Source organism: Chamaea fasciata, unplaced genomic scaffold, assembly GCF_029207755.1.
Source record: "Chamaea fasciata isolate MVZ Bird 193981 ecotype frontalis unplaced genomic scaffold, bChaFas1.0.hap1 SCAF_10, whole genome shotgun sequence".
NCBI classification, from domain to species: Eukaryota; Metazoa; Chordata; class Aves; order Passeriformes; family Sylviidae; genus Chamaea; species Chamaea fasciata.
In genome coordinates, this window is record NW_027094095.1 from 18,148,766 (window position 1) to 18,164,006 (window position 15,241).

General features: G+C 37.5%; 1 protein-coding gene across 3 annotated transcripts in view; it reads left to right on the forward strand.

Moving 5' to 3' along the window:
- COL24A1 (collagen type XXIV alpha 1 chain) overlaps nucleotides 1–15,241 on the forward strand; it is a 122,083-nt gene that overhangs the window by 95,265 nt on the left and 11,577 nt on the right. For all 3 annotated transcript variants that reach the window (XR_010722462.1, XM_066192530.1, XM_066192531.1), the window contains exons 39-52: nucleotides 414–521; nucleotides 1,426–1,479; nucleotides 2,260–2,313; nucleotides 3,599–3,655; nucleotides 4,586–4,639; nucleotides 5,649–5,702; nucleotides 5,809–5,862; nucleotides 8,002–8,055; nucleotides 9,708–9,815; nucleotides 11,584–11,691; nucleotides 13,186–13,293; nucleotides 13,381–13,434; nucleotides 13,729–13,791; nucleotides 14,941–14,994. Coding sequence is in view for 2 of the 3 variants with exons in the window: in XM_066192530.1 (XP_066048627.1) it covers nucleotides 414–521; nucleotides 1,426–1,479; nucleotides 2,260–2,313; nucleotides 3,599–3,655; nucleotides 4,586–4,639; nucleotides 5,649–5,702; nucleotides 5,809–5,862; nucleotides 8,002–8,055; nucleotides 9,708–9,815; nucleotides 11,584–11,691; nucleotides 13,186–13,293; nucleotides 13,381–13,434; nucleotides 13,729–13,791; nucleotides 14,941–14,994 (984 nt within the window). In the remaining variant the exon portion in view is untranslated. The remainder of the gene's footprint in view (nucleotides 1–413; nucleotides 522–1,425; nucleotides 1,480–2,259; nucleotides 2,314–3,598; nucleotides 3,656–4,585; nucleotides 4,640–5,648; nucleotides 5,703–5,808; nucleotides 5,863–8,001; nucleotides 8,056–9,707; nucleotides 9,816–11,583; nucleotides 11,692–13,185; nucleotides 13,294–13,380; nucleotides 13,435–13,728; nucleotides 13,792–14,940; nucleotides 14,995–15,241) is intronic.

Here is a 15,241-nt window from a genome sequence, read left to right on the forward strand (position 1 = left end):
CAAATTTACGTTACAAAATTCCACTGAACCAAAACTATCCCTGTTTTGTGTCATGCTTCAAGCCAATTTTTTTCTTGTTAGCCATAGCGATTAGAATTGTCATCATTCTGCAATCAATAACATTCAAGGCCTTAGGAAATTTAAATTTGTATCAGGATGTGCTTTTGCAACTCAGAACAGTTTCTGCTTTAAGCTTTGGCTAAAAGAAAACAAAAACATAATGGGAAGGCTTTAGCAGAGACTTTTTTATGCTGCAGAGTTCTGGGCTCAGGCATTCTAATAACTACAGTAAATAACATACAGTAAATGTCATACCTATTAAATACTGCTGTTACACATTTTGATTAAGCATAAACTGCATTTTGGAACTTAGTGTCAGTCTCTTATTATTTTTAATGTAATAACACCAACAGGGGGAAAAGGGACAGCTTGGCCCTCCAGGAGAAACTGGACCTGCTGGTGATTCTGGCCAGCCTGGAAAAACTGGTCCCAAAGGTGCAAGAGGAACTCGAGGTCCCATGGTTAGTACAAAACATGCTTACTTAAGAGCTCAGAGGTCTTTCAGCATCAGAACAAGACCTGTTCACTTCTCCAGACAGAAACCTGGGGCAATGATCTGGAAGGAGCTGTCTCAAGCTTTTGGTCATCTGACAGCTAGGAGAGTGGGATGGCAGAGCACACCATGGAATACTCACGTCCCACACTCCAAATGTAACCTCACTGCTATGGGTGTTTATGAACCTTTCCAGTTCCAAGAACAAAAATCAGGGGGTTTGCTATCACATACAATAAGCCTTAGCCATAGCTGAAACAAAGCATTTCAGATGAAGACTACTACTCCTATCAAATAGGAATCTGATCCAAAGTTAACTGAATTAAGTCTATTCCATTAACTTCTGGCCCCTTTCATAGTAAGCTCCCCAAGCTTGCTCCATACAGTGTGCCAGATGCACAGAAGCATCCAGGCTCCACACTGGAGAGGCAACATGCCTGTCTCTGTCCAGTCCTGTGGCCACAGAATACAGCAATGTGTTCCTGAACATGTGAAGTAAAGAAACAAAGTTTGCTATCTAATGCCCAATATTTTCAAGAGAAGGAGTCAACTTTGAGGTGATGACCACCCTCCACTTCTCTTGGCATGCTAGCACTTATAAAGAGAGTTCTTCCATAGCTCTCGAAGCTCAGATCTTTTTGAGTTAATGATGCACAAAGATTATAAGGTTAGGACTTAAAACATTGACCATTTTTCCCACAGAAGAATGAAAAGCCCAGTATTCTTTAATAAATGAAGTAGGACCTACAAGAAAGTTGTCCGTGGTGTCAAATGTCAGTATTTCAAGATTTTTCCAAGTGCTTACTTTATAAAGTTGGCATTGTTGTAGCACTTTACAAAGGAGCTCCTTTCTCTCTCACTGCATTTAACAGGGACACCTAGGAGGAATGGGACCCGAAGGAGAGCCAGGAATTCCAGGTTATGGGGTATGTTTTTTACTGAATTCAGGTGCACGTACATCCCAAAGTAAGTCTATGGTGCTCTAATTTCAAATATCTTAGGAATCTGTATCTAGACTACACAAATATTTTCAGGAAAGCCAGATACTCACATATGTTTATATGGTGTGTTTGCCTACTCAGAAATGTTAGCCTTAAGCAAGGATGCCTGGTTTTTGTGAGTTCGTTCACAGGGGGTTTTACCACTAACTTTAAACTGCTGTTTATCCAATGTGTCTCACCCCTCCTGAATAAGGTTCCTCTAAAACTACTACAGCTATTCATTATAAAGAGAGTTCAGCAAACACCACCACCTCTGCTTACTGTCTGGCCATGTAGTTTCCATTTCAGTTACAGAAGCTGATTGAGTGAGGTGAGTTGAAGGACATAAAGATACTGTGGCTTTCACTGAAAAATAGCTGTGAAAATCATCATAGATGGATTGAGTCATCCTCTTACAAAGCAGACTGTCCAGTTTCTTTTCCAAACACAAACACCCATCACTGACCCAAACCTTCAAGCAAGAACCAGCCCAGCTCCCATCACCTGCATTAAGCCCTATCAGAACATGTAATTCCCCAATGTTCATAGAGCTTTTCCTGCACACAGTCCATTTTCTGGCATTGATTTTGTTGTCATAACATGATTTAGAGTACTTTGCAAACTTTGCAAAAGAAAAAGAAACGTAGCAAGTAGCTAAAAGAAATTTTGGAATAATTTCTTGAAATATTTGGTTTAAAATAATTTGTGTTTGGTTTACTTCTTTAGGGTCACCAGGGTCCTCCGGGGCCCTCAGGGCCCCCAGGCCCCAAAGGAGAAAAGGTATGAACACGGGTTTTACTGATCTGTTTTGTGAAATTATAAACGGAGGAAATGTTACTGCACACCCACTGTTTTCCACAGCAAGCAACAAAAGTCACCATTTGCAGTATTTGTTAGTGTTGTCAAGGACTATGAAAAGAAATGCAAAGTGAGGAAATGGGTCATTCGGAGATGGAGTCCCAAACCATACCGTTAAAATGTTTGAGGTTTTAAAACACAAGGTACCCATTGTACAGAACACAGGCTATTGTATCAGACAGCACCACTGCCCTTAGCGAGCACTGCTGACAAAAATAATCAGTGCAGAACCAGCTAAATATTTACTTAACTCAGCCTGTGAGTACACCCACAGATTTGCCTGAAAGTCCAACTAGAATGGACAAATGTCTGTGGTTAATATAAAATGTTAGGGACAGGATGTGGCCTCAGTACTGCTATTTTAGTGTCAAATTTACTGTTGTTCTCTCAAGTCTCAAAGCCTGAAAACAGATTGGTATGCTCACTGAAACCCGTGTGACCCCAAGAAAGCAGGTAGATGGATTCACTTTGTGTTGCCCTTGACACAGAGCTACAACCTAGAGCGAGTTTTGCAATAAATACTCTGAATAGGTGTTTAGTGGTTGATGTTATAAATAGGTTTTGATATGATTTAAGAAACAATAACTGAAAACTAATTTGTTGAGGGCTAGGTGTCTAGGTTGCTTGGTCACTTCTGAAAAACCACTTTGACCGACGGTAGAAGTCCTTAATCATATTTAAAATGTGATTCTCTTTGCATTACTATTGATAGGTATCATCTGGAATAGATAATTTTTTGTTTATTAACTTGGATGGCAGTTATTTCATATTTAAATTTTAATAGACTTCAGACTTAATGTTGGAGTCTTTTGTAGTCTTGTTTTTCTTTATATTAAGTGTATTTCTCAAAATAGTGGAAGAAATTTTCTTTTTTTCCCTTTGCCAAGTATCCTGTTTATCCTTTTTTTTTCATTAAATAAAGACACGATTACATGGATGTTGTTCAATTAATCTCTTCTTTTTCTTATAGCTGCATTTTAGAATAAAGCAAATATTCAGCTTTTTCAAGTCTTAAATGTCTTTGGGACATTTAGGTGAATGTTAAAACGGAGTTACCATATCCAGTATTTTAAACCATAAGTATCATATTCTCTTTTAGCATCTATACAACGTCTTCTCTGCTTTTTATTAGCATGTGAACTTATGTGCATGGTAGATGAGGTTGAACTTCCAAGTTAACGTTTTTGAATACTTATCTTTGGTTTAGGGTTACCCAGGCGAAGACAATACAGTCCCTGGACTACCTGGGCCCATAGGTGAACCAGTAGGTCTTTCTTTCTCAAAAAAATTATACTAGTGCATCTCAAGACAAGAGCCAATGCATTTGAAACTTTATAACATTGTCTCAGGAATCAGTACAAAAATATAGAATGATGGTCCTTTAATGTGTAATCTCTCTGAAAATGCTGTTGTGCGCTCTTTCCTGCTTAACCATCTGTGCCCTCTATTTTACTAGTCTGTGCCACTAATGCCATTAGTCTGTGTTTAGATCAGCACATTTTAGAAAAGAATTTTACCCTCTCTGTTTACCCTGAGTTATACTTAATTGCTCTACTAATCAATAATATGTTTTGACTTATTTCATAATCACTGTGAACTAATTCAACTGATTTAAAGAACTGCATTTTGTAACCATTTTTGTACTGAATTCATATGTGGAGTGTATCTCTGCAGCATTTATGAACCTGTCAAAATTATTAGGACAAACTTCAGAATTAAAGTAGCTTTTGAGTACAGCAAGTCGTTTCAGAAAAGAATCCAATTTTTAATGGGTTGTCTTACAGAAGCCATATGAGAGTTTCCCTTGCATGTCTTGAAACCAGAGTCACTTCATGTATCCATTCAGATTTTAAATTCATAATATTTATTTTTATATAAGTATAAATCTGGAGAAGTTCCACTGAGGTCAATCCTCCGTCCTGTTTCATTAAGCCCCAAGTAATATTTATGTTTTAGCTTCTAGTCTTCAGTTACAAAAAAATTTAGACTGTGGCTACTATCTGACTGCAGTGCATTCTGTTTAGAAAAAAATCATGTTTATTCCTTTAGCCAAACTAACTTTTATGTGTGTATTCCTCAGTTCCCTCTCAGTAGTTAGTCTATTTTGAGAGAAATCCCAGCTTTCTGTTCATATTTCACTGCTGCATTATAATCAGTTCAGCTGTTACATTTTGCTATTTGATTTGCTCTCTAGGGTCAAAGTGGTGAACGTGGAGACAGAGGAGAACCTGGTGATGAGGGATACAAGGTAATACCTTTTGGGTTTTAGTCTTTTTATTTGAACATGGCATGCTGTGCAGATGTGGAGTAATGCAGCAGAAGTGTCATCTTCCCTCACAAGTGTGCAGAGATGCACGTGCTGGTCGCTCACTGCACTGATGCACTTTTGGAACATGTTGGAGCATCTTCCTTATGGAGACATGTGAGCTGCAACTCCTCAGATGGAGAAGACTCCGGTGACCTTAGTGTGTATAAATACCTGATGGGAGGAAATTAGGATGAAGTAGACAGACTTGTCTCAATAGTGTCCAGTTACAGGGCAGGAGGCAAAGGGCAAAAACTGAAACACATGAAATTCCTTTTGAAATGACTTTTTTACTGTAAGGATGACTGAGCACCAGAACAGGCTGCCCTGAGAGGTTGTAGAATCTCTATCTGTGGAAATACTGAAAACTTGACTAGACATGGTCCCAGACAGTTGTTTCTAGCTGGCCTTTCTGAAGAAAGAGGGTTCCATAAATGATCTCAAAACGTCACTTTTAACCTAAACAGTTTTATGTTTCTGTAATACTGTAGTAACATTTTTCTCTGAAACTTAGCACTACTTATTGTAAATCTAATCCTAAAAGTTATTCATGAATTATATGCAGTCTTTCAGCACATAAAAATTGGATGGTTACTCATGCTTATCACTGATGCAGTTCACACAAAATACAAGAGAGACAGTCCTTGACACAGAATATCCAAGTTACACAGTAATAGACATAGTAATAAATGAATGAACCAAATCTATGCTTACAGAAGTGCAGAAATGTTTAAAGAATATGTAATTCCCACTTGCAGCTTGAAGTAGAGAATGTAAAGAATAAAAGCTCTGTAGAGTTTGGAGATCTGACCGTACTTTTTCTAGGTCATGTCAATGAATCTGGGTCCATCCAGCATCTCCCAGGATGGGCTTTACAAGGAAGTCTGCAGCTCACTGAGCATGGCAGCCTGAGTTACCTGTGTTGCAATATGTTGTATTTTGTCCTTCCCAGGGTCATATAGGTCTTCCAGGGCTTAGAGGACCTATTGGACAACAAGGGCCTCCAGTAAGTGTTTCAAACAATTGAGATTTCTCTACTGACTGTTGAAAATATGTTTTCACTTGCATTCAAATGATTATTATCATTTATTTAATGTATGCTCTTTTCAAAGGGAGAGCCAGGTGAATTGGGAGAGCAAGGACCAAAAGGAGAAAGAGGTTCAGAAGTAAGTAGAAAAAAGTAAACCAGAACTGCACTTAATTGGAATTTGTAGGATTTTGTTGTTCACTGGGTATCTTTGGAAAACTCTTCCATAAGGCTAAAACTGAGTGTTTGGGTTTCCTTTTCATACCTACAGGGACAAGAAAAATTATAAAATGGAATATTGCATAATGGTCTTGGTTAGTAAATATGTGGTTTTTGATAGATAAGTAGTTTTACTTGGGAGTGATATCAAGCATTTTGAGAGGCTCTTTTGGAAACATTTGAGTGATATTTAATTATCCCCTAAAGTGGAGTTTCTTGTGGCAAAGTATCTCTGGAGGCTAACTGGGATATTGCTTCTCTGATCTGTAAATGAAGCCTCCTGGTACTGCACTGCACTGAGTTTTCAGAGACCTGGGAGTAAGGAATTTGCTACAGAATACTAGAGCAATAATGACAGAGCAAATCATGACAAAAATCAAAGACCAAATCGTTTTCTTTGGAAATATTATTTTGTCTTGGTGATGTGTAGAAAATTGCCAAAAGTGTTTATGTTCTTCCTGTGGACTGAATGTCATTGGCTTTTGAGATTTCAAAAGATTTAGGGTAAAAGATTTCTAAAAATACCAATTATCATTGCAATTTAAATGAGATATTATGTCCGAGATAAAGCAGAAAGCTTTATTCCATAAAGCAACTCTGTTAGCGTTTCAAAATTTTGTAGGTAACTACAAGAATCTGTAGTAGACTGGAACTGGGGAGCCACAGAAAGGAAAGGTCATGTGAAGACATTGTCATCGTGTACTCTAGCTGTGAACTGGAATATATTGCTTTTGACAAACTACTCACATCCCAGGACAAAATCAGCAATACCTCTTGGAGAATGTTTTCTTTATCTTGCAAGTACTCCTCAGATCAATATTGCCATTTACAAATGTGGAACCAATATTCAGCATGGAGCAATCCATAAGAGCTTAAAGATTTCCACAAAAATGTTAGTAGTGGGAACATTAATACAGTCATAACTCCAGTGGCATTACTGGTGCTGCTATAGCAAGCCTTGTGAAGCTAATCCCATAAACTGCAATGGTGAATCATCTGGGTTTAATTCATATGCATCCAGAAATCTTAATGGAAAAAGTATTAAGTTATTTGAATATGCACATTCCAGTTCTGATTGGTGGACTTTTTTTTTTATGCCATTCTTAACAAAAAAGGCATTAAATTGAGCAATAGAACAACATTTTGCTGGTTTTATCATATTTACATAATTATAAAACATTTAGACTTACAATAACCCAAGCTTTTTCACTTTACTGCAAGTTGTGTCCTTTTGCAGCATGGTAGTTATAACATAACTTTTGCTTTAAGAAGTGTGTTTGAAATACTTAGTTTGGAAAATCTTGGAAATTTTTTTCTACTTGTTCTATACTAACAAGCGTTATTCTTGTTCCTGTTCCTCAGTAGTTGCATCTTTTAGTTGGATAAAATTAATGCTATAGATTTTTATATTTGGTGGAGACTATCCTGTAACAGAGTTCTCTGAGAAGCTTTTGACCCATTCTGAGCGTGGTTTCCTTGGTGCATGACCTCCTGCGTCACTAAACCACTTATAAGAGTGGTATCTGCTCATTTTTCTAAGACTACCAATTTCTAGATCAGTCAAGATGAAAAAACATAAAAGTCTGGTTTTAAGCAAATTTTATCTTTTGTGTACATCTTAGATAAAAACAAACGTTCACATCTGTGATATGTGATACTATTGTTTTCTAGTATTCTCTTCCACAAACATTCAGTGCATTTACATTGCCTACTTTTCATGACTTCCCTTTTGAAGCGTACAGGAAATGCTGTAAAAGTGTACTTCCTCACAGAAGGGTGGCTGATACAGAAATTACCAGATTCATGATGAAAAACATTTTGTGCTTATTGATGGAAAAATTTTAAAGACTGATTCTCAAAAGGGAAAAACATTACACAATTCTGCCAAAAAATGTATTTACTTTTACTTGAAAAACCTTCTGCTGTCTCCTGAAATGTGGATAATCTGGTCCAAAGCCAGACAAAGTGAACATGAATACTAGAGGGGAACAATCGTCAGTTTTTCTTAGGGGATTGAGTTTAAGGCATTTGTCAGTTCACAAGAATTTGTAACTTCTAGGGACCCACAGGAAAGAAAGGACCAACAGGTCAAGCAGGCAAAGCTGGAATTCCTGTAAGTAACAAAATTCTACAGCCTATCTTCAGATTATAAAACAAAGAAAATACTAACTAAAAAAGACCAAAATTGAATCGTGCCAAAGTTACCAGAAGGTCTTGTGTTCACTCTAAAGAACCTTCTTATTATCCAGGAAGTGTAAAGGAGCCCCTGTCATTTTTGAATATTCATAATTTTTGAAATTTTGTTAAACTATACTGAATTATATTCACTTACTCAGCATATGGAAGTGATATGCAACTAACAACAAGGTCCTTACCACTTGTGAAGTTATTTAATTAGATCATTTTTGGAGTCCATTTGGAAGTTATCACATTATATTGCACAGAACTGTACTTGTGTTCACTTCTGACCCCATCAGTTCTTTGCTCGACTGCAGCCTACAGAAGCTTGGATCCCTAAGTCCATGATGGATACATGTGGTAAATGCCTTGAGGTTTATTTATTTCTCTTGCTTGCCCTGAGCTGAAATTTTTTATGTTTTTTCTTGAGTTACTGTAGAGGAGCTGACTTGCATGCTCTTTTCCCTGAGGGAAAAAACAGAGCAGGAAGCAGTAGGTGTTCTGTAAACATAACGAAGAACAAAATGCATCAAGGTTATTTTGGTGCCCTAATAAATAATGCCACACAAGCACATATTGTAAATAACTTTTACTACCTCACATCAAAACATTGTCAGTAACTGGAGAAATGCAGCTGTTGCACAGAGCTTGTACCTGCTGGGCAGGGTGCAGGAGGAGCCTTTTGAAGACAAGGATCTGTGTGCCCTTTGTAAATACTCAGCATTTTCTTTTGGAGGACTGCAGGGATCATTCAGCAGGCAAAGGAAAAGAAGGAAAGCAAGACACAGAGAAGTGAGGAGAGGACAGTAAAACTAGAATTTGAGGAAGTTTCAAAGCACATCCCAAATGAAGATACTTAAGCAACCAGAAGTTCGCAATAAGATTAGGATGGCATGCTTCTTATATTCTGTATGGGTGGTGTTACCTATATGTTTTCAGACAAAATGGGTTGTAGTTAGAACATTTTACGTTTCTGAGAAATGGCATTTCTAGAGTGATTAGTGCAGAACTCCAAGCTTTTTAAGACAATGTATATCTGTCTAAAGGGAAATAATTTTAAGGAAAGTAATCAATGTTCTTCTCTTGGATGTGACATGAGACATTTTGGTGCAAGCATAGCAACAGTTACCACAAACTTGCCATATTATATATTTGTATTCTTGATATGTTCAAATTTGAACAGCATAAATTTGTGAAAGTTCAGTACTGAGCATTTAGTAAAATAAAGGCTGAAACTGCATATGGTTGAGTTTTTTTCAGGGATAAATAGATGACTTTATCAGATTTCCTCACTTCAGTTTAAGAATTGACACTCTCAGTAATCTTCCAGGCCTGCCACACAAAGGGGTCAGTCCCATGATTTCAGCTGAAGTTGCTCAGATCCCATGACAGAGCAAGTCTAAGGTTAAACCAGTAGAATTCCAAACCAAACATGCTAACTCAGAGCTCCCTCTGTGACTATTCATTCATATCACTGGGTCTGCTGCTATGTAGGGTTTAGGAAATACTGTGACTGAAATCTAGTTATGAGAGGGTAAAGATGAAGAGAGCCAACAGTGCTATATTTGATTTGACCTTTTTTTCAAGGGAAAACCAGGGCCACCAGGGCAGAAAGGAGCAGCTGGGTACCCTGGACCAGAAGGCATTCCTGGGAACCCTGGCAAGACTGGGTTGTCAGGGGAGCCCGGCCCTAAGGTAAGTTGCTTTCCACACTTCCTCTGTCATTTTGCATTATAGATTTTCCAGGGTTAAGGTATTTAAAAAGAAGAGACCATTCTCAGTTCCTTGAGTATCTTGAAAATTAGACCTTTTTTTTTGTTTTCTTTTCTTTCTCTTCTGCTCCTGATAATCAAGCCAAGATATAAAGTTAGCATCAGGGAAGTGTGCCGTAAGAACAGTTTCATTGGTTTATGACTGTAGTAACTACAGCTCTGTCAAAATCATTTTTTAGAGAGGCTGCGCAATTCTGTTCCTGAAAATGAGCCTGAGACTATTTCCTCTTAGGGTCTGAGATAATCCCACATTTTCCTTATTGACTTTGTATTTGTAACCTGTGTCTCCCTACCTAAATAATTATGAAGTTTTGTCCAAAACCAGTGAAACAGAGTATTAGGTATGTGAGGTATCTAAGAGCATTCTTGGAAATGGGTTTTTTGTCTGACTGTTCTTTGCTATGGGCCAAAGGTGGTGACCTGCTGCCTCTGGGAGCCGTGAGACAGCTCTTTGATTAGTCCCTCCAGAGACGGAGAGACGATTCCTTGAGTAGCTCTTGTCTTTGAAAGTCTGATCACTTTGATTTTCAGTATGAATTTCTCAATAGTTCTACCCAGATGGACCAGTAATAGTTATAAAAGACTGCCAAGTTAGATTTGGTGTTAGGAATTAGTCAAGATGCTGGATGAGGCACTGTTGTTTCAGGTATAAATTTTCAATCTGGTTGAACAAAGAGAAAATTAAACAAGTTACCCGTAGGGGGCAGGTGCACCCTACTGAAGCCTCTCCACTCTCAGGTCATGAACTTCTTCCAAATTCTTAAAATTCTTTGGAGTTGGACTTAGGAGTATCACCCCAAAGAATTTTTACATTTTTTGCCTTTCCACTGAAAATGTCATACAATCATCATAAAGACAACTCCATAACCCCCTTATAGTTTGTAATAAAGGGAGCCTTATAACTGATTTTTGCCACAATGAACAGAAAGAGCAGAACTTTTGCTATGTAAGTTTATCAGACCATTAATCTATAAGCCACATCACCATATTCAAAAGCCCAGAAAATTACATTTAATACAAAAATTGTGGTTTATACAACCCTTTTATTCCTGTGAGTGCTTAACTGAATGTCATAGGAAAAAAGGAGGATTTACATATGCTTATATTGCTACTAAGTTACATCAGACATATATTCATTTTTATGGTAGCAAATTTCCATTTTGTCTTTTTTAACCTGTCAAAAGTGGTTTAACTCCATGTACTCACTAACATATTTTTTCATTTAAAATAGTTGCTTTTGTTGATAGGTTGATGTTCTCGTACATTTTCATAGCAAAAGTTCTGATCTTTCTTCGTCTGGTAACGTTATTGCACGTGAATCTTTACAGAGTGTACATAGCCATACTGGTATCACCAATATGCCTGATCCTAATAAATAAATATGTTGAATTTTGAGTATTTTTTGGAAAGGTAGTCTCAATCTGTTTCATGCAGGGTTACTTCTTGAAAAATGAATATGGTGAAGTTCAAACAATTTTCAGCCTTTTACTTTCGGAATATTAGCAGAAATCCATGTGATACTGCTGATCATTGTCTTTCAATTTGTTTTGATGTACTATCATTGTGTGTCCATATACACAGGAAGCATTAAGTGGTTTTGACTGATTTTATGTTATTTGCCTGTATCAGCATACATTGAAAAAACATGCTTGGTTGTTCTAATTGTAAACCATTATTTTCAATTGGTTAAGGGCAATAAAGGAAACTCAGGCTTACCGGGTCTGGCAGGTTATCCTGGAGCTCGAGGTCCCAGAGGATTGCCAGGCATGCCAGGGCCCATGGGAGCACCTGGACTAAAGGTAGGTACAAACATGGGATCTGGTTGTGTAAGTACAGTTTTGCTGATAATGCTTATTCTTTGTGCTGCATTTAATGGCTGTGGAACCACCATACTACTGATAATTGTGTGAGTAACACACATTAAGTCTTACTTGAAGGGTACGATTACAAGTTGTGTTTACCACATTTCCATAAACTGGAATTTGAAAATAGAGATCTCATCCATCTGAATGCTATTCCCAACTCCAGAAGCCATGAAAACACTTTGTATTTATTCACTCCAGCTTCAGGGTCAGATGTTTTCTAATGTTTATTTCTAAACTTCTGTAGCTACTAAAAACAGTTGGGATGATTTAAATACCTAAGCAGTCTAGTAGCAGAGCATTGCCATAACTTCAAGCCTAAGTCCCAGGTTTGGGGGCTAATGAGTGTGTCTGGGATGTCCATTTATCACAGGACTTACATTGGTTTTGTTCAGCCCTTTCAGAAAGAAACAAATCTGAGTGTGCTCCATTTTCCAGGTAGTTCCAGGTACCTGATATCAACATATCCTCATACTAATTAGACTCATTTGAGTTTTAAAACAAGCAAACAATGGAAATATCACAGATAATTTTCTTCATTCAGAATAGAATCTAAAATTTTTATCTAAAATCATGATTTTTATCTAACTCATTTTCTTTGTGAGATTTTATTGGTAAGCCATTCTTTGAAACCTTAAGTTACTTGGAAACACTGTCTTTGTTATTTCATGAATATGTTTTAGTATAATCTGTATTCATTATTTGCAGTGTTTATTACCAGTGCCTCCATTCTGAATTTTACTACTTTACCTAGACAATGAGCTGTAGGAGGTAGTTCCTGCTCAGAAGTGCCTGCAAGCTGAGAAAGGCAGGGAATAGATGAGTTGAGGGGAAACTGTTGCCGCATATAATGCAGAATAAGCATTAATAAGGCACATACTGACTCAAGCCAATGACACAAAGGTGGAACCAGGAAAGAGCATAAGCACAAAGCATGAAACCTGTATATTCACAGCCTTTATTGCAACTCAATAACCTCTGAGCTAGACATGTCTTCTGTGTATTTGATAGTCCTCAAAAGATTTCTCTTGCAGGAACTTGTCTAGTTTCCATTTGAATCAATGTAGATTTTTAGTCTAACAGCAGGGAGTTTGACAAGTACACTGTGTCTTGCTCAGAGGATTATTTTTAAAAATAAATTTTAACCTGTCTTTTCTGTATTTCATTTTGTGAATTTTACTGCTTACACTGGGAGATATCATGCTAGAATTGATCCAACAGGTATGGTTTTTATGTTTCAGATTCAAGGAGCAGTCAAGTCACACTTGCATTTTAGTGTATGTTTAATTATTTTCCTGAGGGAAATAAAATGAAGGGAATAAGTCTATTTCTTAAGGAGAAAACATGTTCCATGCTTCTGACAGGAAACCTGTATTTACATCTGTAACTTCCATAACTGTAATAAAAGATGTATTTTCTTCTTACTGACAGGGTGAGAAAGGGCTTCTAGGTCATCCAGGAAAGCGAGGCAAAAGAGGCCTTCCAGGCTCACAAGGTGACCAAGGAGCTGCAGGAGACAGTGGACTGAAAGGACAGATTGTATGTAATCACAGTGGTTGATGCAAAACACGTAGTCTGAGAGTTAGCAACGTGAACTAATGGTAAGGATGCCTGCTCCTATTACAGGGAGAAGATGGAGATCAAGGTTTAATGGGGTTTCAAGGATTCCCTGGTCCAAAAGTACGTGCTTGTTCTTTTCTCTTAGATTGTAAGCTATTTACAGAGTAAGAACATTATGAAAGCATAGAATTAATCAGCTTTAACCCTAATTTGTTCAAAATATCTCTGAACTGTTGGAACATGGTAGGCAGAACTGAGTACTCACTGTCTAAGGACAAACATTCTGGGTCAGTGCGCTTGGTATTTTCACTGTTACTGCTCTTAGAAATTATCTTACTTTCACTGATTACAAGAGTTTGAAACAAGTGCGTAGCTAATGTCTACGTTTGATTAAAGTGTTCCTTTGCATTTTAGGGTCCTGCGGGGGACATTGGCTTATTTGGAATTCTGGGCCCGAAAGGTCCAACAGGCCAAGCTGTAAGTGCTTCACTGCATGAAAGAGATTGTTAGGAGGAGTTTTTGCAAGTGGAACATGTTTTTAACTTAGAGAATCATCTTATTTTCTTATTAATAGGGCCAGAAGCCTCTAAGCAAACCTTTGTCTGGGTCTAGCTGCCCTTTGCTTGAACTGCAACACTACTGTGGTATCTTCACACTTACAGACGCACAATAGAGCTGGGCCCTTAATCTTGAAAGAAAAAAGCAAGCTCTACTGACTAAGTGTGGATCTCTTAGTGTAATTCTTATGACTTTTTATTTCTTTGTCTATTGGAGTTAACATTCTTCTTACTGGCAAAACTGCTGATTGTGTAACTATGTTTTACAGTAAAAGAAAAATAGGGATCAAACTTTGCCTGCAGTAAGACACAGTGGTGCTTAGGCATTATTGATCAATAGATAGTCTTTTCTTAATGAACATTTTGTTTCTGTCTAAAATGTTCCTAACCTTCATTAGCTTATTCTTCATTACATTCTGCTTTGCTACTCACCAAAAAATGTAGAAACATCTTTAGCATTTTGTGCATCCAGTGTGGCATCAAGTGTGAAAGGTTGAAGCATGGGAGGCCTTACTACAAAATATTCTCTCACTGCTGCCTTTCAGAACATCAGAGAACTGAATTTGTTCAGTTAACCAGATGCAGAGCAGAAGCTTTAGGGGACTGTTCTAATAGCCATTTTTCTAAACATTCCTATATGAGATAGAGACTGGACATGAGCAGTTTGCTCTAAGTGAAATGGATCAGAAAAGTGGCATTTTAGCAGCACTTACTGGCAGCCTTACAAGAGTCCTTGTGGGCAGTAGTATGGCTCAAGATATAGTTGGTTGTAGCTCAATAACTGTGTGGTCTTTTGTAATCAGAGTACTTAAGTTTCCACTGTGTTTAGTGTATCAGTTTTCACATTAAAGAATGTGTGGAGGCTTTCCAAGCACGACTATAACAAATTAATAAAATACTTACCTTACTGATTTTGTTGTAATGTGTATTCAATATTTAGAGAGTATCACCATGATCTTTTGGATATTTGACAGGCCTGTGTGCTGAGCAGCTTTAAACCAGGATATGCCGTGAGGATTTTCTTTCTTTTGGAAACATGGTGAACTAAAAATTCTTTGCTTGTTTACAGGGATATATTGGCCCTGTTGGTCAAGAAGGCATAGTAGGCCCAACTGGCAGACCTGTAAGTTTCCCTTCACTTTTGCATTATTCATTTATTTCACTACCCTTTTGTTTAATCATCTTGTTTTTCAGCTAGCAACCTTCTTATTTTTCTGTTTGCAAATAGCAACTAACAAGGACCTTCCCCGTTATATCATGCTGGTAAGTTAATTTATGTGACTCCAGCATCTGTAATACAAACAAGAAAAAGATGACAAAAAAGAGTGACAAAAAAGTAATTGCAATGGCCTTCTGCCTAAGTTACAGCA